Consider the following 27649-nt stretch of genomic DNA (forward strand, 5'->3'; position numbering starts at 1 on the left):
ATTCCATTATATATCCACTATATATATATATATATACATATGTGTATATATATATATATCACATCTTCTTTGTCCATTCATCTGTCATTGGACACTTGGGCTGCTTCCGCAGTTTGGCTATTGTAAATAATGCTGCAATAAACATAAGGGTGCATGTATTCATTTGAATTAGTGGTTTTGTATTTTGGGGGTAAATACCCAGTAGTATGATTACTGGATTGTAGGGCATGTCCACTCCCACCACTTATATTCATACATTCAGCATAGCACTGGAAGGTCTAACCACAGTGATCAGACAACAAAAAGAAATAAAAGGCATCCAAACTGGTAAAGAGGTAAAACTTTTGCTATTTGCAGATGACATGATACTATATATAGAAAACCCCAAAGACCCCACCAAAAAATAATAGAATTGATAAATGAATTCAGTAAAGTCACAGGATACAATATCAACATACAGAAATCTGTTGCATTCCTATACACTAATAATGTAGCAGCAGAAAGAGAAATTAACAAATTAAGAAAACAATTCCGTTTACAAGGTACTTTAGTACCTAGGAATAAACTTAACCAAAGAGGTAAAAGACCTGTACTCTGAAAACTGTAAAACACTAATGAAAGAAATTGAATACTACACAAAGAAATGGAAAGACATTCTGTGCTCATGGATTGGGGTCTAAATATCGTTAAAGTGTCTGTGCCTTTGCCTTTCTCAAGTAGGGATTTACGGTCTGCTGGGCAAATAGCAGCAGACTTCCATATGAAGTGTCCTTTTTCAGTACAGGGGCTCCCACTGGTGGAGCAAAAAGCCTATTACACTTCAGAGAGTCATAAAATTCAGACCACTCACCAATAGGAGAAAGTGTTCTATCATTGATCCTAGAAGTGGAGAGACACTACCTGCTCATGAATATGCTGCACTTACTACATTTCAGCATATTCCGAAGTATAACATTTACGTTTTACCAAAGGACTTTGTTGTACAGCTCTTTCTTTATTTGAATGTCTTTTTGACATCACTCATATCAAAATACATATCTTGGTAATTGTTTGTCCTTCAGCCATATGGGCTGTTTCCACCAGAGCTTAACAGTGTACTAGTAATTGTGTCTCAAATGGTTTGTACTTAGTCATAGCATAGTTTTCTGAATCTGAATACCAGTAGTGCCTTTTGGTGTCAGAATTGGACTTTTGCTAATAACTCCAGGCTATCTGAGTTTTTGTAGTATACACATCTAAAATCATTGGTCCATTAGGATTATATTGTCCCAGAGGTGCAGCTTGTGCTCTTACCCTTTGCATATCCTCAAAGACTTCCTTTGTTCCAGTTCATTTGAATTGAGTGGGTTTTTTTTCCTAATCACTCCCTATTAGAGAGGACAGGATACCCAAATGCAGTATATGTGTCTACCAGAATCTGTTAACTCCGCAAGACCTTGTGCTCTTTTCTCATTAGTGGGACCCAGATGGGATAGTAATTTGTTCTTTACTTTTTGTGAAATGTCCCTAGAGGCCTCAACTTGGATATTCTGAGATATTTGACTGATTGGCCTTGGCCCTAAATCAGCCATATAAATGCCCTTGGCTTCCTCTTCCAAAGAGGAAATTATCATATTATCAATGTAATGAATCAACTGATTTTGAAAGTGGTCATATCTAAATCTCATCCTATCAGGTTGTGTCAGTATGCCAGAGCATTCAGGTACCCTTATAGGAGGACAGTAATTGCATAATGGAGTCCATCTCTCATGAAGATGAACTGTACTTGACCTCCTTTCCAGAATGAGATACAAAAGCTAAGTCACCTTTAGCAAACCAGTCACCTTCAACCTGCTTAATTCTTGAAATGTTTTCCTCATGTCTGGCATAGCAAAGCTATTGATGGAAGTACTTTTAAAATTCAGTAGTCAATGGTCACCTGTGCAATGTTTTTCATAAGTCATATATGAATATTATAGAGAAAATTAGAGGAGACTTTCACTGTTTATTCTGCTCTCTTAATAAGGGCTGAGGTTCACTATCCCCTAGTACTCAGATACTGCTTAGTAATTACTATAGAAGAGAGTGTATACAATGCTAATGGATCCCATTTAGCATGTAATTAGAACCAGGCAAAGGGTGAATTTAACCAACATTTGTTTACAAGCTGGTAATGGCAATGCTCTCTATTCATGCATCACCTGTCTTCTGTATATATATTTGGGACAATTTGATACCTCAGCTGGGTATCCCTCACTTTCTCAATTATCTACACTTTTACTCAATCTTGGTACCTTCTGCCACAGAATCAGCATACCACCCCCAAGTTTTACTTTTATTGTTTTTTTAAAGATTTTATTTATTTTTTTGAGAAAGAGAGGGCATGAGCAGGGGGAGGGGCAGAAGGACAAACAGATACCCCGCTCAGCGGAGAGCCCGATCCCAGGACCCTGAGATCATGACCTGTGCCTAAGGCACTGAACCACCCCACCCAGGTGCCCCCTAACCATACTTTACATACTTGATTATCAAGGGACAGTTCTATCACTGCAGAAAGTTCTATCTGACGTGCTATACATGATCTGACAGGAGAGGGGAATTCAGTACTTCACAAATGAGAAACACAACAGCAGTAGAGCTGAAAGGTCTCACATTTATTACTGAACCAATCTACTGGTGCAGAGGCCTAGGAACAGAGAAAAATCATCTCCCTGATAAAACGTGGCTCCTGGCCAGGTAGGAAGGATGTTTACAGAGTGATAGGAGAGAATACATGATCTTTACGCAGCTTAATTAAATATGAATGCCAGTTAGGTATTTCATCTCATGATGTGTGATGCCTTATAGACCCAGCTTGGTTCTTCTCCAGTGCCTCCTCTTGGAGTTGTACCTGATTTTATTACCAGTTTTCATCCAAATCCATTGGGGAATGGGATGGTTCTGCTTTTGTTTCTTGGCCAGGAATCGCTTGATTCTGAAAGTCTTGTGAGAGGACATGGCGAGAACCAGCCAGCCACACACAGCAGGATGGTGGCAAAAAAGAGAAAGCCAAAGTTTTACTTTTAGCCCCTTAATGTTGCTTTCATAATAAAGAGCTCTCCAACAAGATCTAACAATTATAAATATTTATGCCCTTAATTTGGGAGCAGTCAAATATGTAAATCAATTAATAACAAACTTAAAGACTCATTAAGAATAATACAGTAATAGTAGGGGACTTTAACACCCCACTTACAGTAATGGACAGGTCATCTAAGCAGGTCAACAAGGAAACAAGGGCTTTGAATGACACACTGGACCAGATGGATTTCACAGATGTATTCAGAGCATTTCATCCTAAAGCAGCAAAAAAACACATTCTCTTTGAGTGCATATGGAACATTCTCCAGAATAGATCACAAATCAGGGCTCAACAAGTACAAAAAGAGTGAGAAGATACCATGCATCTTTTCAGACCACCATGCTATAGGCACTTGATGTCAACCATAAAAAAAACTTTGTAAGGATCACAAATACATGGAAGTTAAAGAACGTCTTACTAAAGATTGAATGGGTCAACCAGGAAATTAAAGAATTAAAACAATTCATGGAAACAAATGAAAATGAAAACACAACTGTTTAAAACCTTTGAGATGCAGCAAAGGTAGTCCTAACAGGGAAGTATGTAGCAATACAAGCCTTTCTCAAGAAACTAGAAAAGTCTCAAATAAGCAAGCTAACCGTACACCTAAAGGAGCTGGAGAAAGAACAAATAAAGCCTAAACCAAACATGAGAAATAATAAAGATTAGAGCAGAAATCAATGAAATAGAAACCAAAAGAACAGTAGAACAGATCAGTGAAACTAGAAGCTGGTTCTTCCAGTCAAAAAAACTAAGAGGCAGCCCACGGAATGGGAGAATATATTTGCAAATGATACTACAGATAAAAGGCTGGTATCCAAGAACTACAAAGAACTTCTCAAACTCAATACAGGAGAAACAAATAAACAAATTATAAAATGGACAGAAGATATGAACAGACACTTCTCCAATGAAGACATACAAATGGCTAACAGACACATGAAAAAATGTTCAAAATCATTAGCCAACAGGGAAATTCAAATCAAAACCACACTAAGATACCACCTTACGCCAGTTAGAATGGCAAAAATTGACAAGGCAAGAAACAACAATTGTTGGAGAGGATGTGGAGTAAGGGGATCCCTCCTACATTGTTGGTGGGAATGCAAGTTGGTACAGCCCGTCTGGAAAACAGTGTGGAGGTCCCTTAAAAAGTTAAAAATTGAGCTACCCTGTGATCCAGCCATTGCACTACTGGGTATTTACCCCAGAGATACAGACGTAGTGAAGAGAAGGGCCATATGCACCCCAATGTTCACAGCAGCATTGTCCACAATAGCTAAATCGTGGAAGGAACCGAAATGCCCTTCAAAAGATGACTGGATTAAGAAGGTGTGGTCCATATATACAATGGACTATTACTCAGCTATCAGAAAGAACGAGTTCTCAACATTTGCTGCAACATGGACGGCACTGGAGGAGATAATGCTAAGTGAAATAAGTGAAGCCGAGAAAGACAATTATCATATGATTTCTCTCATCTATGGAACATAAGAACTAGGAAGATGGGTAGGGCAAGAAAGGGATAAAGAAAGGGGGGGTAATCAGAAGGGGGAATGAAGCATGAGAGACTATGGACTCTGAGAAACAAACCATGGGCTACAGAGGGAAGGGGGGTGGGGGGATTGGATAGGATGGTGATGGGTAGTAAGGAGGGCACGTATTGCATGGTGCACTGGGTGTTATACGCAACTAATGAATCATCGAACTTTACATAAAAAACCAGGGATGTACTGTATGGTGACTAACATAATATAAAAAAAAAAATAAGAAGAAGCTGGTTCTTTGAAAGAATTAGTAAAATTGATACACCCCTGGGCAGACTTACCCAAAAGGAAAGAGAGAGGACCCACATTAATAAAATCATGAATGAAAGAGGGGAGATCATGACCAACACTAAGGAAATACAATCTTAAGAACATATTATGAGCAACTATATGCCAGCAAATTAGGCAATCTGGAAGAAATGGATGCATTTCCTAGAAATTTATAAACTATCAAAACTGAAACAGGAAGAAATAGAAAACCTGAACAGACCCATAACCAGCATGGGAAATTGAAGCAGTAATAAAAAATCTCCCAACAGGAGTAGGGGACCCCTTTTTCAGCCGGTCCCCTGAGTCGAGCTGGATAGGTACCAGACCAGCCTAAATAACCACGGAATCAGCCTGAGACGCAGGATGATGCATCTGGAACTCTACAAATGAACATCTCCAGCGCTGAGTATTGAGGTACGAAGAGGGGAGCTGTAAACCGTGCACAGATATCGGAAGATAAACGGAAGGGGGAGGGAGCCGCCGCGTTTGGGCTCCGGGAAGCGGCAGCCACCTGCACGGGGGAGCGGGCGGACTCACAGAGGGCACCCGCGAGAGAGCGGACTGAGACCGGTGAGCCGTGAACACGCGCCACCAGGCATCTCCCGGAACACCGGAATCCCGGTGTGCTCACGGGATCCAGACTGAGACCGGGAGCTCCTGGGCCTGCGGCGGCCTGGCGGCTGGCGGGCCACCTGCACGGGGAGCGGGTGGACTCGCAGTCGGCACCCAGAGAGCAGACTGAGACCCTGAACGGTGCGCGCGCCATCAGGCTTCTCCGAACACTCCGAATCGAGGTGTGCTCACCGGGCATAGACTGAGACCGGAGACCCGGAGCGTGCGGGGTGGCCGGTGGCTGGCGGCATTAGAAACACAAAGGACAGAGACGCGCCGGCCCTGGAAGTGAGAAGGGACGCCGGGTGTGGGGCGCACATCCCGGGACGCTGCAGGGTTGAGCAGCACCAACAGAAACAGAGTTAAAGTGGCCAGAACATTAGTAGAGAACGGGCCGCAATCCTTCTGTTCCGTGACAGAGGCTGAAATTTGGCCGCTGCTGCTCTGACTCTCAGAAGAGGCACAGCAAACCGCCAGGGAAAGCCGCCAGAGAACAAAAGCCTGGAAATACCGGCTCAGAGAGTGCCCATCCCCATCCTCCCTCGCAGGGGACACGGAGACTCTACCCAAACAGGGTTGCCTGAGTATTGGCGCGGCAGGCCCCTCCCCCAGAACACAGAAGGCAGGCTGAAAAATCAAGAAGCCCACAACCCGGGCGCCTGGGTGGCGCAGTCATTGAGCGCCTGCCTTCGGCTTAGGGCGTGATCCCGGCGTTCCGGAAAGGAGTCCCTCATCGGGCTCCTCCGCTGGGAGCCTGCTTCTTCCTCTCCCACTCCCCTGCTTCTGTTCCCTCTCTCGCTGGTTGGCTGCCACATAAATAAATAAATAAAATCTTTAAAGAAGAAGCCCACATCCCTAAGATCCCTATAAAACAAGGGGCACGGCCTGGGACCCAGTCAATAATTTGGGCTCTGGAAACCCCGCAACCTCTCTTCATCAGAATGACAAGAAGGAGAAGCCCCCCCCAGCAAAGAAAAGACAGTGATTCTGTGGCCTCTGCCACAGAAATAATGGATATGGATGTAACCAAATTATCAGAAATGGAATTCAGAGTAACGATGGTCAAAATGATGAGTAGAATTGAAAAAACTATTAACGAAAAGGTTACTGAGAATATAGAATCCCTAAGGACAGAAATGAGAGCGAATCTGACAGAAATTAAAAATTCTATGAGCCAAATGCAGGCAAAACTAGAGGCTCTGACGGCCAGGGTCGCAGAAGCAGAGGAACGGGTTAGTGAATTGGAGGATGGGTTAATAGAGGAAAAAATGAAAATAGAAGATGGTCTTAAAAAAATCCACGCCCACGAATGTAGGTTACGGGAGATTACTGACTCAATGAAACGATCCAATGTTAGAATCATCGGCATCCCCGAGGGGGTGGAGAAAAACAGAGGTCTAGAAGAGATATTTGAACAAATTGTAGCTGAAAACTTCCCTAATCTAGCAAGGGAAACAAACATTCGTGTCCAAGAGGCAGAGAGGACCCCTCCCAAGCTCAACCACGACAAACCTACGCCACGTCACGTCATAGTGCAATTCGCAAATATTAGATGCAAGGATACAGTATTGAAAGCGGCCAGGGCAAAGAAATTTCTCACGTACCAAGGCAAAAGCATCAGAATTACGTCAGACCTGTCTACACAGACCTGGAATGAGAGAAAGGGTTGGGGGAGCATATTTAAAGCTCTTTCAGAGAAAAACATGCAGCCAAGGATCCTTTATCCAGCAAGGCTGTCATTCAGAATTGATGGAGAAATAAAGACATTTCAGAATCGCCAGTCACTAACCAATTTTGTAACCACGAAACCAGCCCTACAGGAGATATTACGGGGGGTTCTATAAAAGTAAAAAGGCCCCAAGAGTGATACAGAACAGAAAGTCACAGCCAATACAAACAAAGACTTTACTGGCAACATGGCAACATTAAAATCATATCTCTCAGTAATCAGTCTTAATGTAAATGGTTTGAACCATCCCATAAAACGCCACAGGGTTGCAGATTGGATAAAAAGAAATGACCCATCCATTTGCTGTCTACAAGAGACTCATTTCGAACCCAAAGATGCATTCAGACTGAGAGTAAGGGGATGGAGTACCATCTTTCACGCAAATGGACCTCAAAAGAAAGCTGGGGTAGCAATTCTCATATCAGATAAATTGGATTTTAAACTACAGACTATAGTTAGAGATGCAGAAGGGCACTATATTATTCTTAAGGGAAGTATTCAACAAGTGGATATGACAATTATAAATATATATGCCCCCAACAGGGGAGCAGCAAGATACACAAGCCAACTCTTAACCAGAATAAAGAGACATATAAATAAAAATACATTAATAGTAGGGGACCTCAACACTCCACTCTCAGAAATAGACAGAACACCCTGGCAAAAACTAAGCAAAGAATCAAAGGCTTTGAATGCCATACTCGACGAGTTGGACCTCATAGATATATATAGAACACTACACCCCAGAACCAAAGAATACTCATTCTATTCTAATGCCCATGGAACATTCTCAAGAATAGACCATGTTCTGGGACACAAAACAGGTCTCAACCGATACCAAAAGATTGAAATTATCCCCTGCATATTCTCAGACCACAACGCTCTGAAATTGGAACTCAACCACAAGGAAAAATTTGGAAGAAACTCAAACACTTGGAGACTAAGAACCATCCTGCTCAGGAATGACTCGATAAACCAGGAAATCAAAAATCAAATTAAACAATTTATGGAGACCAATGAGAATGAAAATACAACAGTCCAAAACCTATGGGATACTGCAAAGGCAGTCCTAAGGGGGAAATACATAGCCATCCAAGCCTCACTCAAAAGAATAGAAAAATCTAAAATGCAGTTTTTATATTCTCACCTCAAGAAGCTGGAACAGCAACAGAGGGACAGGCCTAATCCACGCACGAGGAAGCAGTTGACCAAAATTAGAGCTGAAATCAATCAAGCAGAAACCAGAAGTACAGTAGAGCAGATCAACAGGACTAGAAGCTGGTTCTTTGAGAGAATCAATAAAATTGACAGACCACTGGCAAGACTTATCCAAAAGAAAAGAGAAAGGACCCAGATTATTAAAATTATGAATGAAAAAGGAGAGGTCACGACGAACACCATTGAAATTGGAAGGATTATTAGAAATTTTTATCAACAGCTATATGCCAATAAACTAAGCAATCTGGAAGAGATGGAATCCTTCCTGGAAACCTATAAACTACCAAGATTGAAACCGGAAGAAATTGATTCCTTAAACAGGCCAATTAATTATGAAGAAATTGAGTCAGTGATAAACAACCTTCCAAATAACAAAACTCCAGGCCCGGACGGTTTTCCTGGGGAATTCTACCAAACATTCAAAGAAGAAATAATACCTATTCTCCTAAAGCTATTTCAAAAAATAGAAACAGAAGGAAAGCTACCAAACTCATTCTATGAGGCCAATATTACCTTGATCCCCAAACCAGGCAAAGACCCCCTCAAAAAGGAGAATTACAGACCGATTTCCCTAATGAATATGGACGCCAAAATCCTCAACAAGATACTTGCTAATAGAATCCAACAGTACATTAAAAGGATTATCCATCACGATCAAGTGGGATTCATACCTGGGATGCAAGCGTGGTTCAATATTCGCAAATCAATCAGCGTGATACATCATATCAACAAGAAAAGACTCAGGAACCATATGATCCTCTCAATCGATGCCGAAAAAGCATTTGACAAAATACAGCATCCTTTCCTGATTAAAACCCTTCAGAGTGTAGGAATAGAAGGTACATTTCTCAATCTCATAAAAGCCATCTATGAAAAGCCTACTGCAAATATTATTCTCAATGGGGAAAAGCTGGAAGCCTTTCCCTTAAGATCAGGAACACGACAAGGATGCCCACTCTCGCCACTATTATTCAACATAGTACTAGAAGTCCTTGCAACAGCAATCAGACGACAAAAAGGGATCAAAGGTATTCAAATTGGCAAAGAAGAAGTCAAAATGTCTCTCTTTGCAGATGACATGATACTCTATATGGAAAACCCAAAAGAAGCCACTCCCAAACTATTAGAAGTTATAGAGCAATTCAGTAACGTGGCAGGATACAAAATAAATGCTCAGAAATCAGTTGCATTTCTATACACGAATAACGAGACCGAAGAAAGAGAAATTAGGGAATCCATCCCATTTACAATAGCACCAAAAACCATACGTTACCTTGGAATTAACTTAACCAGAGACGTAAAGGACCTATATTCTAGAAACTATAAATCACTCTTGAAAGACATTGAGGAAGACATAAAAAGATGGAAAGATATTCCATGCTCATGAATCGGAAGAATTAACATAGTTAAAATGTCCATGCTACCCAGAGCAATCTACACTTTCAATGCTATCCCGATCAAAATACCAAGGACATTTTTCAAAGAACTGGAACAAACAGTCCTTAAATTTGTATGGAAACAGAAAAGGCCCCGAATCTCCAAGGAACTGTTGAAAAGGAAAAACAAAGCTGGGGGCATCACAATGCCGGATTTCGAGCTGTACTACAAAGCTGTGATCACAAAGACAGCATGGTACTGGCACAAAAACAGACACATAGACCAATGGAACAGAATAGAGAGCCCAGAAATGGACCCTCGGCTCTTTGGGCAACTAATATTTGATAAAGCAGGAAAAAACATCCGGTGGGAAAAAGACAGTCTCTTCAATAAATGGTGCTGGGAAAATTGGACAGCTACATGCAAGAGAATGAAACTTGACCACTATCTCACACCATACACAAAAATAAACTCCAAATGGATGAAAGACCTCGATGTGAGACAGGAATCCATCAAAATTCTAGAGGAGAACATAGGCAGCAACCTCTACGACATCGGCCAAAGCAACCTTTTTCATGACACATCCCCAAAGGCAAGAGAAACAAAAGATAAAATGAATTTATGGGACTTCATCAAGATTAAAAGTTTCTGCACAGCCAAGGAAACAGTCAGAAAAACTAAGAGGCAGCCCACGGAATGGGAGAATATATTTGCAAATGACACTACAGATAAAGGACTGGTATCCAAGATCTACAAAGAACTTCTCAAACTCAATACACGAGAAACAAATAAACAAATCAAAAAATGGGCAGAAGATATGAACAGACACTTTTCCAATGAAGACATACAAATGGCTAACAGACACATGAAAAAATGTTCAAAATCATTAGCCATCAAGGAAATTCAAATCAAAACCACACTGAGATACCACCTTACGCCAGTTAGAATGGCAAAAATAGACAAGGCAAGAAACAACAATTGTTGGAGAGGATGTGGAGAAAGGGGATCCCTCCTACATTGTTGGTGGGAATGCAAGTTGGTACAGCCACTCTGGAAAACAGTGTGGAGGTCCCTTAAAAAGTTAAAAATTGAGCTACCCTATGACCCAGCCATTGCACTACTGGGTGTTTACCTCAAAGATACAGACGTAGTGAAGAGAAGGGCTATATACTAATGTTCATAGCAATGTCACAATAGCTAAATCGTGGAAGGAGCGAGAGATGCCCTTCAACAGATGACTGGATTAAGAAGTTGTGGTCCATATATACAATGGAATATTACTCAGCAATCAGAAAGAACGAGTTCTCAACATTTGCTACAACATGGCGGCACTGGAGGAGATAATGCTTAGTGAAATAAGTCAACAGAGAAAGACAACTATCATATGATTTCTCTCATCTATGGAACATAAGAAATAGGAAGATTGGTAGGGAAAGAAAGGGATAAAGAAAGGGTGGGTAATCAGAAGGGGGAATGAAACATGAGAGACTATGGACTATGAGAAACAAACTGAGGGCTACAGAGGGGAGGGGGGTGGGGGAATGGGATAGACCGGTGATGGGTAGTAAGGAGGGCACATATTGCATGGTGCACTGGGTGTTATACACAACTAATGAATCATCGAGCCTTACATCGAAAACCGGGGATGTACTATATGGTGACTAACATAATATAATAAAAAATCATTATTAAAAAAAAAAAATCTCCCAACAAACAGGAGTCCAAGGCCAGATGGCTTCCCAGAGGAATTCTATCAAACATTTAAAGAAGAACTAATATCTATTTTTCTGAAGCTGTTTCAAAAAATATAAATAGAAGGAAAACTTCCAAACTCATACTATGAGACCAACATTACCTTGCTCCCAAACTAGACAAAGACCCTATCAAAAAGGAGAATTACCGACCATTATCCCTGATGGACATGGATGCAAAAATTCTCACTGAGATACTAGCCAATAGGATCCAACTGTACATTAAAAGGATTATTCACTACGACCAAGTGGGATTTATTCCTGGACTGCAAGAGTGGTTCAACATTCACAAATTAATCAATGTGCTACATCACATTAATAAAAGAAAGGACAAGGGCTATATGATCCTCTCAACTGATACAGAAAAAGCATTTGACAAAATACAGCATCCTTTCTTGATTAAAACTCTCCACAGTGTTGGAATAGGGGGAACATACCTCAGTATCATAAAAGCCATATACGAGAAGCCCACAGCAAATATCATTCTCAATGGGGAAAAACTGAGAGCTTTTCCCCTAAGGTCAGGAACACGACAGGGATGCCTACTCTCACCCCTGTTGTTCAACATAGTACTAGAAGTCCTAACCTCAGCAACCAGACAACAAAAAGAAATAAAAGCATTCAAATTGGCAAAGAAGAAGTCAAGCTCTCACTCTTCACAGATGACATGATACTTTATGTGGAAAACCCAAAAGACTCCACCCCAAAATTGCTAGAACTCATACAGCAATTCAACAACATGGCAGGATACAAAATCAAAGCACAGAAATTAGTTGCATTTCTATACACTAACAATGTGACTGAAGAAAGAGAAATTAAGGAATTGATCCCATTGACAATAGCACCCCAAACCATAAGATTCCTAGGAGTAAACCTAACCAAAGAAGTAGAGGATCTATACTCTAGAAACTACAGAACACTTATGAAAGAAATTGAGGAAGACACAAAGAAATGGAAAAACATTCTGTGTGCATGGATTGGAAGAATAAATATTTGTAAAATGTCTATGCTACCCAAAGTAATCAACACATTCAATGCAATCCCTATCAAAATACCATTGACATTTTTCACAAAGCTGAAACAGATAGTCCTAAAATTTGTATGGAACCAGAAAAGACCATGAATAGCCAGAGGAATGTTGAAAAAGAAAAATGTTATTTATAAATTGTGTAATGTGAAATATCCTATCAGTAAAAATTTATAATAAAAATAAGAAAAAGAAAACCAAAGCTGATAGCATCAAATTCTGGATTTCAAGCTGTATTACAGAGCTGTTATCATCGAGACATTATGGTACTGGCATAAAAACAGACACACAGATCAATGGGACACAATAGAGAACCCAGAAATGGACCCTCAACTCTATGGTCAACTAATCTTCGACAAAGCAGGAAAGAATACCCAATGGAAAAAGGACAGTCTCTTCAACAAATGGTGTTGGGAAAATTGGACAGCCACGTGTAGAAGAATGAAACTGGGCCATTTCCTTACACCATACACAAAAATAGACTCAAAGTGGATGAAAGACCTAAATGTGAGACCGGAATTCATCAAAATCCTAGAGGAGAACACCGGCAGCAACCTCTTCAACCTTGGCCACAGCAACTTCTTGCTAGACAGGTCTCTAAAGGCAAGGGAAACAAAAGCAAAACTGAACTTTTGGGACTTCATCAAGATCAATAGCTTCTGCACAGCAAAGGAAACAGTCAACAAAACTAAAAGCCAACCTACAGAATGGGAGAAGATATTTGCAAATGACATATCAGATAAAGGGCTAGTATCCAAGATCTATAAAAAACTTATCAAACTCAACACCCAAAGGCAAAGAATCCAGCAAGAAATGGACAGAAGACATGAACAGACATTTCTCCAAAGAAGACATACGAATGGCTAACAGACACATGAGAAAATACTCAACATCACTCGGCATCAGGGAAATACAATTCAAAACCATGCTGAGATACGACTTCACACCAGTCAGAATGGCTAAAATTAACAAGACAGGAAACAACAAATGTTGGCAAGGTTGCAGAGAAAGGGGAACCCTCTTACACTGTTGGTGGGAATGCAAGCTGGTATAACCACTCTGGGAAACGGTATGTTTCCTCAAAAAGTTAAAAATAGAGCTACCCTAGACCCAGCAATTGCACTACTGGATATTTACCCCAAAGATACAAATTTAGTTACCCAAAGGAGTATATATACCCCAATTTTTATAGCAGCAATGTCCACAATAGCCAAACTATGGAAAGAGCCCAGATGTCCATCAACAGAGGAGTGGATAAAGAAGATATGGTGTGTGTGTGTGTATATATATATATATATATATATATATATGAAAAATTACTCAGCAATCAGAAAGGATGAAATCTTACCATTTACATCAATATGGATGGAACTAGAGGGTAGTATGCTGAGTGAAATAAGTGAATCAGAGAAAGACAATTATCATATGGTTTCACTCATATGTGGAATATAAGAAAGAGTGCAGAGGATCATAGGAGAAGGGAGGGAAAACTGAATGGGAAGAGAGGGAGACAAACCATGAGAAACTCTTAACTATAGGAAACAAACTGAGGGTTGCTGGAGGGGAGTTGGGTGGGGGGATGTGGGAATTGGGTGATGGGCATTAAGGAGGGCATGGGATCTGATGAGCATTGGGTGTTATATGCAACTGATGAATTACTGAACTCTACATCTGAAATTAATGATGTCATATATGTTAGCTAATTGAATTTCAATTTAAATAAATAAATAATTAATTTAAAAAAAATTTTAAACAGCCATCCCCAGTACCATCCCCAGAACTTTGCCTCTCCTGCCACTACCTATTTAGTTTTCTCTTGCTATAAAACATATTACCACAAACTTATCTTCTTAACACAATACACATTTATTGTGTCACAATTATACAATCTCAATTCCTGTGGGTCAAGAGTGAGGTCACAACTGAGTCAGTCCTCCATTGCACTTGTGATGTTGACTGTACTGCCTTTTCGTCTGGAGGTTCTACGGGATGAGAGTCCTCTTCCAAGCTCACTCAAGTTTGGGGAGAACTCTTTTCCTTGCAACTTTACGATGGAGGGTCCTGGCTTCTTAGTCACTGGTAGCCACCCTCAGCTCCTTTTGGCTGCCCTCAGCTCTTGGAAACCACCTGCATTTCCCTGCTACATGACATTCTATAGGCCCTCTCAATGTGATATTTTACTTTCTCAATGCCCGTGGGAGAGCATCTCTCTGCACTAAAGGGTCAAGTCCCTTTTGTAATGGCTGATTAAGTCAGACTCTCCCAGGATAATCTCCCTTTTGATTAATTCAAATTCAAGTGATTTTGGACCTTCATTAGCTCTGCAAAATCCCTCTACTTTGCTTTATAACATTACCTAATCAAGGAAGTGACATCCCTTACCTTCACCATATTCCAAAAGTCACGTACATTCTTTCCCCACCAAGGGGTGAAATTATCCAAGGAAGTGACTCGTTGGGGGTCACCTTAACAGTATTTCTGACACACTACCTCTGCTAAAAAAGAAATACCCTGTACCCAGTCAGTTTCCATCATCTTCATTTACAAATCAAAGTGTTTGGTCGAATTTAGGTCCCATCTTGCACCCTCGCTTCAAAGGAAGTTAGATAATGTAGTTTTTCGTATTGCAATTTGGGAAGACAAACTCATGATACAGAAATCATCAAAATTTAGAGAGGGTGTTCATAAATGGTGAGCTGTCAGTAATGACTCACATCTAACACAAATGTAAATTACCTCAAGTGTAGAAGAATTTTCAAATATATTAATAATATGCAGTGTGTTAAGTCCAGAGTTAATTCTGGCTAGAATGTTGCAACCCTGTCTTTATTTCCAGGGGTGCTTGGGGCAAAAGTGCTGACCCTTAGCCAAAGCTGAAAGGAGTATACTATCCTGTGATTGGTGTTTTTCTGTGCTAAGTTATTTTTTCAGCTTATGTTTCTTTTTTTAAGTTTTTATTATAATTCCAGTTAGTTAACATACCATGTTATATTAGCTTCAGTGTACAATATAGGAGTTCAACACTTCCATATATTGCCCTGTGCTCATCATGACAAGTATACTCCTTAATCCCCATCTGTGCTCAGTTCAAAACATACTAGGGGGAACCCCTGGGTCAGTTTGTCAGCATTATTTATAGAAAATGTACAGATTTTTGGCCTGCAGCCCCTAGTTTCTGTTATCTTGGTTTCTGTTCTGGGAGCAGATCGTGCAGCTTGTTTTGGACTGTGTAATCAAAGAGGTGTGGAACTCCCCTCCTTAGATGAGGTTTTGATTTCTCTGAGACTAAGCTGCTATCTCACCTGTATTTTGGTGGCTTGTGACTTGAACATAAAGCACATCCTGTGTGTTTGAGAAAGGACTTTGGAAGTCCTACTGAGGAAGTAGCTCTCTAGTTTTAGATAGTGTCAGAAATGGGTTTTTTTTTTAATAATAATATTTTTTTATTATATTATGTTAGTCACCATACAGTACATCCCTAGTTTTTGATGTAAAGTTCCATGATTCATTACTTGTGTATAACACCCAGTGCACCATGCAATACGTGCCCTCCTTAATACCCATCACCAGCCTATCCCATTCCCCCCACTGAAGCCCTCAGTTTGTTTCCCAGAAATGGTTTTCAAATTTTATTGAATATTTTTATTCATCTGTTGTTATATATATTTTCTGTTTAAACTAATTAACATTATATTTGTTAATTCATTTCCCAATAATAAGTCATCTCTTTGGTCTCTAGAGTAATACTTACTTGATAAAGTTAGTTTGTAATGGATAGATACCGTTTTTGTTATTTTGTGGAAGTTTAGTATTAGCTATTCATGGGAGTTATAGTTTTAGCTATTTTAATTTTTTATCAGTATTTGCAAGTATGATTTTTTAACCTTCCATGGAAGTGCCTTTATTATTTACAGTATTTAGTAAAGGAATAAAGCTCTAGGAAAAAGGACATTTCCAAAATAAGATCTTCAGCAAAGGCTGGGATATAGTGGATGAGTTTTGATAAGGTCCAGTTTGAAGTCTTGCTCTCACTGGCAGTTATTTTCAGGTTGTAAGGATGATTCTCTTTGAGTCTATCAGCTATCTTTGGGCCCTAGCAACTGTCCCAGTGAACTTAGCTCTCTGTCAGCCCTCTCACCCTCAGCCAGCTCTTCACTGTCCAGAATTTCATATTGCCAAGAACTTCCTTTGGGGGTTACTTGTTCTATTTGCAATCTGGAATTTCACCAGCTGGGACTACAATATTGAGAGTATCATCCATCTCCAGAACATTTTCATCTTCCCAAGCTCAAACTCAGTACTTATTAAACATTAACTCCCCTTTCTTCTTCTCCTAGCCCCTTGAAACCACCATTCTGTTTTCTGTCCCTATGAGTTTGATTACTCTAGGTACCTTATGTAAGTGGAATCACATAATAATTGTGTCTGGTTTATTTTACTTAACGTAATGTCATCAAAGTTTGTCCATGTTGTAGCATGTATCAGAATTTCCTTCCTTTGTAAGTCTGAATAATCTTTCGTTGTAGGTATAGGCCATGTTTTGGTTATCCGTTCATCTGTTTGGTTTGGTTAGGTTTGTGTTGTTGCCAACTTTTGGCTATTGTGAATAATAATGCTGCTTTGAATAGTTGTGTACAAATACTTGTTTGAGTCTTTGTTTTCAGTTCTTTCGGGTATATACTCAGGTGGAATTGCTGGACCACATGATAATTCTGGGTTTAATTTTTTGAGGAACCATCATACTGTCTTCCCAGTGGCTACACCATTTTAGATACCTACCAGCAACATACAAGGATTTCAATTTCTCCACATCCTCACCAACATTTGTTATTTTCTGTTTTGGGTTTTTGCGGTTGTTGTTGCTGTTGTTGTTATAATAGCTATGTTAATGGGTGTGAAATGTTATCTCATTGTGGTTAGATTTGCCTTTCCCATTGACTGATTTTTGACTGTTAGATGAATTTCATATTCCCAAAATGAAACCCTCTTTATTATGATATGTTATCTTTTTAATAAATTGTTTGACTGGGGTGCCTGGGTGGCTCAGTCAGTTAAGCATCTGCCTTCAGCTCAGTTCACGATCCTGGGATCCTGGGATGGAGTTCCATGCTAAGCAGGGAGTCTGCTTTTCCCTCTCCCTCCATCTACTGCTCTGCCTACTTGTGCTCGCTCTCTCTCTTGCTGTCAAATAAATAAATAAATAAAATCTTTTAAAAAATAAATTGACTATATTTACTATATTTTGTTTGTGATTTTTCCATCCATGTTCATGATAATTATTGGACTATTTTCTTTTCACCTTCTTGTCAGATTTTAGTATCAGGGTTATTACCGACTTCATAAAACAAGTTAAGAACTCCTCCCACTATCTCTATTCTCTAAATGAATTTGTGTGTAAAACTGGTAATATTGCTTCACCAATTGAAGCCATGTAGGCTGGAGTTTGCTTTATGGAAAATTTTGTAATTACATGTTTAATTCACTTAACAGATATTGGAGTATTCAAATCTTATATTTCCTTTTATGTTAGAATTGTTAGGTTTGTTTCTCAAGGAATTTGTATATTTAATATAAGTGTTTGCTATTTATATTTTCAAAAGTATTTGGTAAATTTGTGCATAATATCCTTCTAACAACTTTTTAATGCCTATAAGATTGTAGTAATTCTTCCTTTTCATTTCAGGTATCACTAATTTGGGGGGGGATCAGCACTGCAAGTTTATCATTTATACTAATCTTTTCAAGAAATCAACTTTGGCTTTGCTTGTTTTCTCCATTGTACATCTGCTTTCTATTTTATGTTTACGGCTCTTGATTATTTTCCTCTTTCCACTTTCTCTGTATGTAATTTGCTGGTTTTTTTCCAAGCTTCTTGAGGTGCAAGCTTAGAAAATTGAATTCCAATATTTTTTTTTCTTTTTTCTTTCTTTTTTTTTTTTTAAGATTTTACTTTTTATTTATTTGACAGAGAGAGACAGCCAGCGAGAGAGGGAACACAGCAGGGGGAGTGGGAGAAGAAGAAGCAGGGTCCTAGCGGAGAAGCCTGATGTGGGGCTCAATCCCAAAACGCTGGGATCATGCCCTGAGCTGAAGGCAGACGCTTAATGACTGCACCACCCAGGTGCCCCCCAATCTTTTTTTTCTAATAGATGTATTTAAAGGATTTCTTGTCCCTTTTAGCACCATTGTAGCTACATCTTACAAATTTTGATATATTATTTTCATTTTCTTTAAATTCAAAATATTTTCTAATTTCCTTTTCAATGTCTCTTTTAACCTATGTACATTTAGACATATATTTGGAAGCTTTTCTATTTATCTTTCTTGTATTGATCTCTAGGTCAATTTCACTATGCCAAAGAGAATTGTTACTTTATTTCAAATCTCTAAAACATTATCTATTTCAATAATTTTTTATTTAACTTTATTTACTCAAACTTATTTACTTCTATTTATTTTGTCATACTCTTAGTTGATATTTAACTCCCTGCAGCTCAGGTTTTTTTTTTGTTTGGCCCTTTTTGGCTTTGGATTGAAAACTTTGGGGAAAATTTCACAAACCATTCAGAAACACAGACATACCAATCAAATGTTTGCAAAATACAAAGTATGCACTTTATATACAAGCATGTATATACATGAGTCATATACAACATACTTACTTCCAAGTAAGTTCTCATTGCTTCATGGGGACCAATCAAATACTCTGGCCCAGTCTGTTTCCAGTCAATTCCCTTTAAACTAACAAAAGTTCACACATAACACATACACCAAACCAGTAGTTCCTTAATTCCACATCCAAACAAGCTCCATGAATTTAAACTTGCTCATTCTTTATTCTTGTTGTTATTATTTTCTTTTTTATTTAAATTTTACTTAGTGAATATACAGTGCAATATTGGTTCCTGGAGTAGAATTCAGTGATTCATCACTTACATACAATACCCAGTGCTCAACACAACAGGTGCCCTCCTAAATACCCATCACCCATCCATCCCATCCTTCTGCTCACCTCCCTCCATCAACCCTCACTTTGTTCTCTATCCTTAAGAGTTTCTTATGATTTGTATCCCTCTCTCCTTTTTTTCTTTTCCTCTTCCCATATGTTAATCTGTTTTCCATCTTAAATTCCACATATGAGTGAAATTATATGATATTTGTCTTTCCCTCACTGATGCATTTCACTTAGCATAATACACTCCAGGTCCATTTACGTCATTGTAAAAGGCAAGATTTCTTTTTTTGATGGCTGAGTAATATTCCATTGTATATATATACCGCATCCTTCTTTTTTTCTTTTAAGTAGGCTCCACTCTAGGCATGGAGCCCAATGTGGGATTAAAATCCATGACCCTGAGATCAAGACCCAAGCCAAGACCAAGAGTCAGATGCTTAACCAACTGAGCCACCCAGGTCCCCCCCCCCCAATCTTCTTTATCCATTCATCAGTCAGTGGACACTTGGGCTCTCTCCATAGGCTGGTTATTGTTGATAATGCTGCTAAACATCAGGGTTCATGTAGCCCTTTGAATCTGTATTTTTGTATCCTTTGGAAAAATACCTAGTAGTGCAATTGCTGAATCACAGAGTAGTTTATTTTTAACTTTTTGAGGAACCTCCAAACTACTCGCCAGAGTGGCTATTACCAGTTTGCATTCCCACCAACAGTGCAAGAGGGTTCCCCTTTCTCCAAATCCTTGCCAACACCTGTTGTTTCTTGTGTTATTAATTTTAGCTATTCTGACAGGGTGGTCTCTCATCATGTATTTCCCTAATGATGAGGGATGTTGAGCAGCTTTTCTCTAAGTCATCTGTATGCCTTCTTTGGGAAAATGTCTATTCATATCTTCTGCACATTTCTTGATTATTTGTTTTGGGTGTTGAGTTTGATAAGTTCTTTATAGATTTTGGATACTGACCCTTTGTCAGATATGTCATTTGCAAATAAACTTGCTTAAATTCTTGAGTACAGTTGCTAAAATTCTTGACTACAAAATTGACTTCAAATTGTGAGTACTGGGAATAGCAGAGTTGTCATTCCCCTGAGTTTCTCAGCCAGGTAGTTAATGCTCAGAGTGTCTAAACATAGCTGTTCAGAGGATTAGTTAGACCAGATAACCGAATGAGTGGCTGAGACATGTTATAAAGGAACGTGTGGAAATCCAAATGAAGAGGCACCTGGATGAAGGCATTTGAGATCATTTGAAAGGAACAATTGTCCTCTGGCTATTTGATATTTTTAGTTCAGAATCTAGTAATACATTTAGTTATCAATAGGATTTTATGAACTTAACCATGTTTCAGGATGCAGAAACTACCTTTTCTGGTTCACTCATCTTCTTAGAAACTGGATTTAAATCACACTCCTTTTAGTCTTCTTGGGCATCAGATTGTCTTACTAGACAAAATGTATAGGTAATCAGGATTTGGATTCTAGGAAGGGCTTTGCAGCTGAGATCATGGATGAAGAATTGATAAGTAAGGGCTCAGGAGTCATCCTTGTGGGTAAATAAGTCTAGGCTAGACCTTGCATTATCAGCCACAACTAGCTAAAACCAGAAATCAGGCTGGGACACCATGGTGAATCCTGAAAGTTGCCTAAAGGACAGGCTCTAGGCCATAGTTTCCATACTTGGAAACTATGGGTAACATTGTTTAACTGCAGTCTCTGATGTTATAAACTAGCTAAGAGTCTTAGAAAAAAGTCGAATCTAAGAACAGGAACAATATTTGGGCATGAGAATGGGACTTGGAACTTAGACACTGAGAAAGTGTCTAAGGATCAAGATCAGAGGGGTACGCAACTGTGGTATATACAGGACTGAATGTTTGTAAGCAGCCCTTCTAGACTGGACAAAGAAAGGTGAGATCTACTTTCTTTGAGGCAGGGGTCAGCAGCAACTGATGATTTAAACCGAACATAGGGGCCCTGTCAAGCACAAGCTGTCGCAGAACCGAGAGGATAAGTTCCCAATCTTCTTCGCTTACACTCTCCCTGTCCTACCCTGTCTAGGGGAATTGTTCAGAGCGTGTTATTCTGGAGAGAGTCTCCTTTCCTAGCTCTTCCTTTGGGCACTGGCTTGATTTTCATTCACATACTTTGCTTCCTTCTTTTTCCAGAGTTTTCTGCCCAACTGAGATATGGATCTATTCCAGATAATAATGTAAGTGCAAGTACCAAACATACACCTAGAGTCCCTAATACTTCCTGTCTCATTTACACCTGCTCTTCTTTTTGAAAACAGTCACAATACCTCCCCTCCTGAGTGAAATTGCCCTTGAGATTGTAAAATAGCTTAAGTTCAGAAGGGAACCATACCAAAATGATTTCAAAATGTCAATGTTAAGCCACCTTAGTGATCTCTACATGATTTTCTTACACCTCCTTTAGGCCTTTAGGAAACAAGTGCAGTGATTGTTGCAGCAAAAACTTAATTCCTCCTAGTGCATCATCACCCTGTAAGAGTGATTTACTGTCTGACTTCTGCCTACAGTTGTAGCCCATGGTAATGATACTGATAAAAATAATACAGGAGCTTTCTGTGTAGATATTTTTCTAAATACTTTATATATATATTTATCCTTGCAAAAACTTCGTAAGATTGGTACTGTTATGACTTCACTTTACAGACAGGAAAACTGAGGTCCAGAACAGTTAAGTCACTTGTACAAGGTCTCACAATTAGCCGTGGAGCTGGGATGAACCTGGGCTGATGCTTACCTGTGACTACCTATGATTTTCATTCATACTCTAGGGTACAGCTATAAAGAACTATTCAGTTTCCTAATTCTTGACCTTTAAGCACACTTTTCTTTAAATTGACATGTCTTTTTAGAGGAAGCTTACATTTTCTTAAAATCTTGGTTCAAATACATCAATATTAACTCATTACTGAATCTTCCAAAATTCATCTTTATTTTTTTATAATATTTTTTATTATATTATGTTAGTCACCATACAGTACATCCCTAGTTTTTGATGTAAAGTTCCATGATTCATTACTTGCGTACAACACCCAGTGCACCATGCAATACGTGCCCTCCTTAATACCCATCTCAAAATTCATCTTTAGAACCGCCATTGCACCATCACCATGGTTTCTAATCGCCTGTCTTTACATACATAAAACTAGTGGCCTTGCGTAAAAGCTAAAAATATATTTGCTGATTAATAGTGATAATAAAAGAGAATCAATGCCATGTGAAATCTGATTGGAGGATAGAAGAAACTTCACTGCCATGGTTTTTCATGTAATTTTTAGGAAACAGCCTTCATAAATGGCCTTGGGGAACCACAGCACCATCACTGAATTCCTCCTCCTCGGGCTGTCTACCAACCCCCAGGTCCAGACTCTGCTCTTTGTGCTGTTCCTGAACATTTACCTATTGACCATCTTGGGGAACCTCATGCTGCTGCTGGTGATCAGGGCTGACTCTCACCTCCACACACCCATGTACTTTTTCCTCAGTCACCTCTCTTTCCTGGACCTTTGTTTATCTTCAGTTACTGTGCCCAGGATGCTGAGAGACCTCCTATCGGAAATAAAAACCATCTCAGTAAGGGGCTGCCTGGCTCAAGGCTTCTTTGTGTTTATCACTGCAGGGACTGAGGGCTTTCTGCTCTCGGTGATGGCCTATGACCGCTATGCTGCCATCTGCAACCCTCTGCTCTATGGACAGATGATGAGGAAACAGCTCTGTGTACAACTTGTGTCGGGCTCATGGGGCTTGGGTTTTTTGAATGCACTTATCAACATCATCCTAGCTACTAACTTGGACTTCTGTGAGAGCCATATCATCAGCCACTACAGCTGTGAGGTGCCCTCTCTCTTTCCTCTGTCTTGCTCTGATATCTCCACCAACCTCATAGTACTGTTCTGCTCCACCCTTCTTCATGGGTTTGGGACCTTCTTCCCAATCATCTCATCCTATGCCTGCATTGTCTCTACCATCCTGAGTATCAGCTCCACCTCAGGCAGAAGCAAGGCCTTCTCCACCTGCTCCTCGCACCTTACAGCAGTGAGCTTCTTTTATGGCTCAGGGTTACTCCGCTATCTCATGCCAACCTCAGGATCCCCCCTAGAGTTGATTTTCTCTGTGCAGTATAGCGTGATCACCCCCATGCTGAATCCTCTCATCTACAGCCTCAAGAACAAGGAGGTGAAGGCAGCTATGAGGATACTGGGAACATATTTGCCACATTCCAGGTGAAAAAAGAGAAGCTAGAGGATAATAGAAAATCAGGATAATATGATACTATCCACACATTGTGTGAGTTGACTTTAATAAAAACTTTCTAGGTCTATATTATGTCAGATGTTATGAGATAAGTAAGCAGTGCATAAGAAATGAACATAGAGGTATTAGAAGGTTGTTACTTTAGTATAAATAGAGGGAAACAATGGGTTAAATAACTATCTCAATTCAGAAAAATGTGGTCATGAAAGTGTTGATTCATTATTCTCAGTACTCCCCAAATACTTACTTTGATCTTCTTATTAGTAAAATATGTGTGTCCTCAATTATGATTAGTAATTGAGTTTAGGGAAAGGCAGCGAAAGCCATACTTTACTCTTAAGTAAAGGTTCTGGGTGGTTGAGTAAAAATAGTAATAGACTTCAGCTATGTGGCAGGAGAATAATGAACTTCAACTGAGTGGTCCTTGGATATAGGCAAAAGGAACTGAAGATGCTGAAGAAAGTGAGTTCATGTATTGGGCCAGAGGACAAACTCAAATAAACCTTCCCAAGTCCTGTTGTTTCTTGCTATAATCTTTCTATGGAACCCTTAAATATGCTCATTCATATATGTATAATTTCTTGAATATATGTGTGAATAAATGTTATAATCATAATAACTAAAAACAAAATACTTTTTTAAACATATTATTTATTTGTCAGAGACAGTGAGAGAGGGAACACAAGCAGGGGGAGAGTGAGAGGGATAAGAAGCCTACCCGCTGAGCAGGGAGCCCGATGCAGGGCTCAATCCCAGATTCCTAGGATCATCACCTGAGCCGAAGGCAGATGCTTAATGTCTGAGCCACCCAGGCGCCCCAAAACAAAATACTTTAAAATACATACAGATTAACAAAGAAAGCAAACATTCTTTTTAAAAAGTGCTCTTGATTATTCCAAACACCCTTGAATTGTGTTTCCTTTGCTTATTTACTTGATAAGTAACAGTGGGGGAAAATATGATGCCGGAACAGTCTAGTTTGAGTGAAAGCCTAATAGTTTATTGTAAATAAATGGAAATTTTGATTTGTTTAACCGTCTATTTGTTCTTAAGACTATTTGTACTTAAGACTATAATACAGTCTACTTGCATTTAATACTATAATAAACTTTTACACAAATACTTCCAAATGGGAGTATTCAAAGTGTCACAGGGCACAGAATAGGACTCTAAGTACATACATAAAGCAAATGGATTTGGATAGACAGTTTAGGCAAAGAACTGTGCTTGTTAAGTTTTTCAGTCTTTTTATTTTTTTGATTAATAAATCACTTTTACACACCAAATTTGACCGGACTTGATTTTGCCTGAGAAGTCCCAAAGAGAAGACATAGACCTTAGAGTGTCATTTGAAAACTACTCTTTTCCTGCTTGGGAAGCCAGGCAAATACCCCTTTGGCCACTCTTTCTACTTTCAACTCCCACTAGACTCAGAAGAGTTTGGAATTAATGATTAAGGGTCATTGCATCACCCAGATGTTCCGAAGGCCAGACCTAAGAGATCCCACTCATCCTTATAAAAATCAATGTTGAAATAACATTTTTACTACTAAGTGTAACTTCAGTTTAAGACTATAAAAGCTGTTGCCCTCACCATGCCCTGGCCTGCCAAGGGCAAGGAATCAAACCAACCAGCTGCCTAAACATGACTGCTCTGTGAACTCATTAAACCTGAATAATGCTTTGTGTAACTGAGACATAATGTTAGAAAAAAGAAAAACTAAGAGTATGTGAGACTCTGAAAGAAAGAACTTTCCTGTCACAATATCAATTTATTAGTGTATAATTCAGTAAAGTGTTTCATCATCAATAAGATTTTATAAATTTTATCCTGGCACCAGACATAGAAGCTACTTTCTCCAGGTCATCTTCCTTCTCACTAAATAAGTCTAAATAAAAGTCCTGCCGCCAAATTGGAAAGCAGATTGGCTTATTGAACAGGATATACAGGTAATGTGCATTTGGGGTGTGGGAAGGATTTTGAGGCTGGGTTTGTGGCTAAGGAGTTAACAAGTAAGGAATCAGAACTTTCCCTTGGCTGAGCTCTGGACTTACTGGGAACGGTCAGGATAAGGAACTGGCTGGGCCATCCTAATAAGTCCTATGGATGACCCAAGGTCAGACTATAGAGTATAAGGCCAAAGCTGGAAGTCATTGGTAAATACTCAGTGTTCAAGCAAATAGAGCATTGTTGTAACCCAGACATAAAGACTTTGAGAAACAGAGGGACATGAGCACAGCTGGCCATGAAGGAGATATTTGGAGTATGAAGACTAGGACAGTGTCTCAGGATGAAAGTCATAAAGTTAATCTGTCTGTATGACAGAGGAATATAAAGGATTGGATATTCTACTCCTGTTTTAAACAGGCCCCTGAGTATGAGCAGAGAAAAGTTGGTGGGAGGAGCCTTCCTCCTGTGGGCAGGGAATAACAGCAGTGGGTGTTTCTACCAGAAGCTAGTTCTACAGGATGAATTCCCCAAGTTTTTTTCCTATACAGCCTGGGAGAGAGATCCAGAATGCGTGGTACTGGGCAGAGTCCTCTCTCCTGGCTGCTGCTCTAGCCAGGATACCCATTCAAGTATTCCCTGGCATGAAACCCTTTCAAGCTTTCCTCTTGCTTACTCTTCTTTTTTCTTTCTTTAAAGATTTTATTTATTTATTTTAGAGAGAGAGAGTGAGAGAGAGAGCACGAGAGCGAGGTGAAGGACAGAGGGAGAAGCAGGCTCCCCCCTGAGCAGGGAGCCGGCCGTAAGGCTCATTCCCAGGACTCCAGGATCATGACCTGAGCTGAAGGCAGACGCTTAACCAGGTGCCCCCTCTTGCTTACTTTTCTAGAGATTCCAGCCTGTTCTGAGATACACATCATCTTGGTAATGCTTTTCAGGTGGGACGAAAGGTCTACACTGAGTCCCAACCACTTTCTCTTCCCCTTATCATCATTTCTGCAGTCCTGCAGCTATGCCTATTAGCAGCAATTACACACCCTCCTCTCTAATTGCAAAGTGGAGACAGACTCAACACCAAAATAATTCTAAACTTCTTTTTTTAATGATTTTTTTATTATATTATGTTAGTCACCATACAGTACATCCCTGGTTTCTGATGTAAAGTTTGATGATTCATTACTTGCGTATAACACCCAATGCACCATGCAATACGTGCCCTGCTTACTACCCATCACCAGCCTATCCAGCAGAGGTGATGAGCAGAGGAGGAAAGCTACTGGTAATGGTTTCAAAGTGACTTCTTATACATCTCTTGATAAAGGCGTGTGAAGTAATATCAATGACAGCAGCAGCAACAGCTTTGGTTTTTGAAAGTGCTTCACTGTCTAGGCTTAAGTCTAAGCCTAGACTTAAAATCTCAAATAATAGGAAGAAGAAGGAGGAGGAAAAGTGGTAGAAATAGTATTAATAGTTAGAAGTAGGTGATTTGAAGAGCTTTATCTATAATTTCATATTTAATCCTAAAAACCCTCTGTGGTACTGTTACTATCTGCCTTTAATATGCAAGGATATTGAGGTAAAGAGCTTTACGTATCTTGTGCGAAGTCATAGCTAATTAGGATTTGAGGATTTGAACTTAGGTTAATACAGAAGCCCACATGTTTAGCCACTGTTCTGTGATGCACTCTTATTCCCTAGGCATCAGCTTTCAGAACTATCCATGTTTTAACTACCCGTGGACTGCACTCATTTTTCTCAGTCCTGAGCCTTTGCGTGCATTTTTATGCAAGCTAAATATGTGTCAGAAACACATTTCCGAGAGCAGTCATACA

General features: G+C 39.6%; 2 protein-coding genes across 2 annotated transcripts; one reads left to right on the plus strand and one right to left on the minus strand.

Moving 5' to 3' along the window:
- Positions 1–2806: 2806 nt before the first annotated feature.
- On the minus strand, positions 2807–3006 carry LOC103675435 (60S ribosomal protein L39-like). The gene has a single exon (XM_040641913.1). It carries the CDS (start codon positions 2974–2976, stop codon positions 2821–2823), a length of 156 nt encoding a protein of 51 aa, XP_040497847.1. The 5' UTR covers positions 2977–3006; the 3' UTR covers positions 2807–2820.
- Positions 3007–22909: 19903 nt separating this feature from the next.
- Positions 22910–23842, plus strand: LOC103675607 (olfactory receptor 8S1-like). The gene has a single exon (XM_008704726.1). The coding sequence runs from the start codon at positions 22910–22912 to the stop codon at positions 23840–23842; it is 933 nt and encodes a 310-aa protein (XP_008702948.1).
- The last annotated feature ends 3807 nt before the right edge of the window (positions 23843–27649 follow it).

The sequence above is a fragment of the Ursus maritimus genome, unplaced genomic scaffold, assembly GCF_017311325.1.
Source record: "Ursus maritimus isolate PB19 unplaced genomic scaffold, ASM1731132v1 scaffold_26, whole genome shotgun sequence".
Taxonomy (NCBI): Eukaryota; Metazoa; Chordata; class Mammalia; order Carnivora; family Ursidae; genus Ursus; species Ursus maritimus.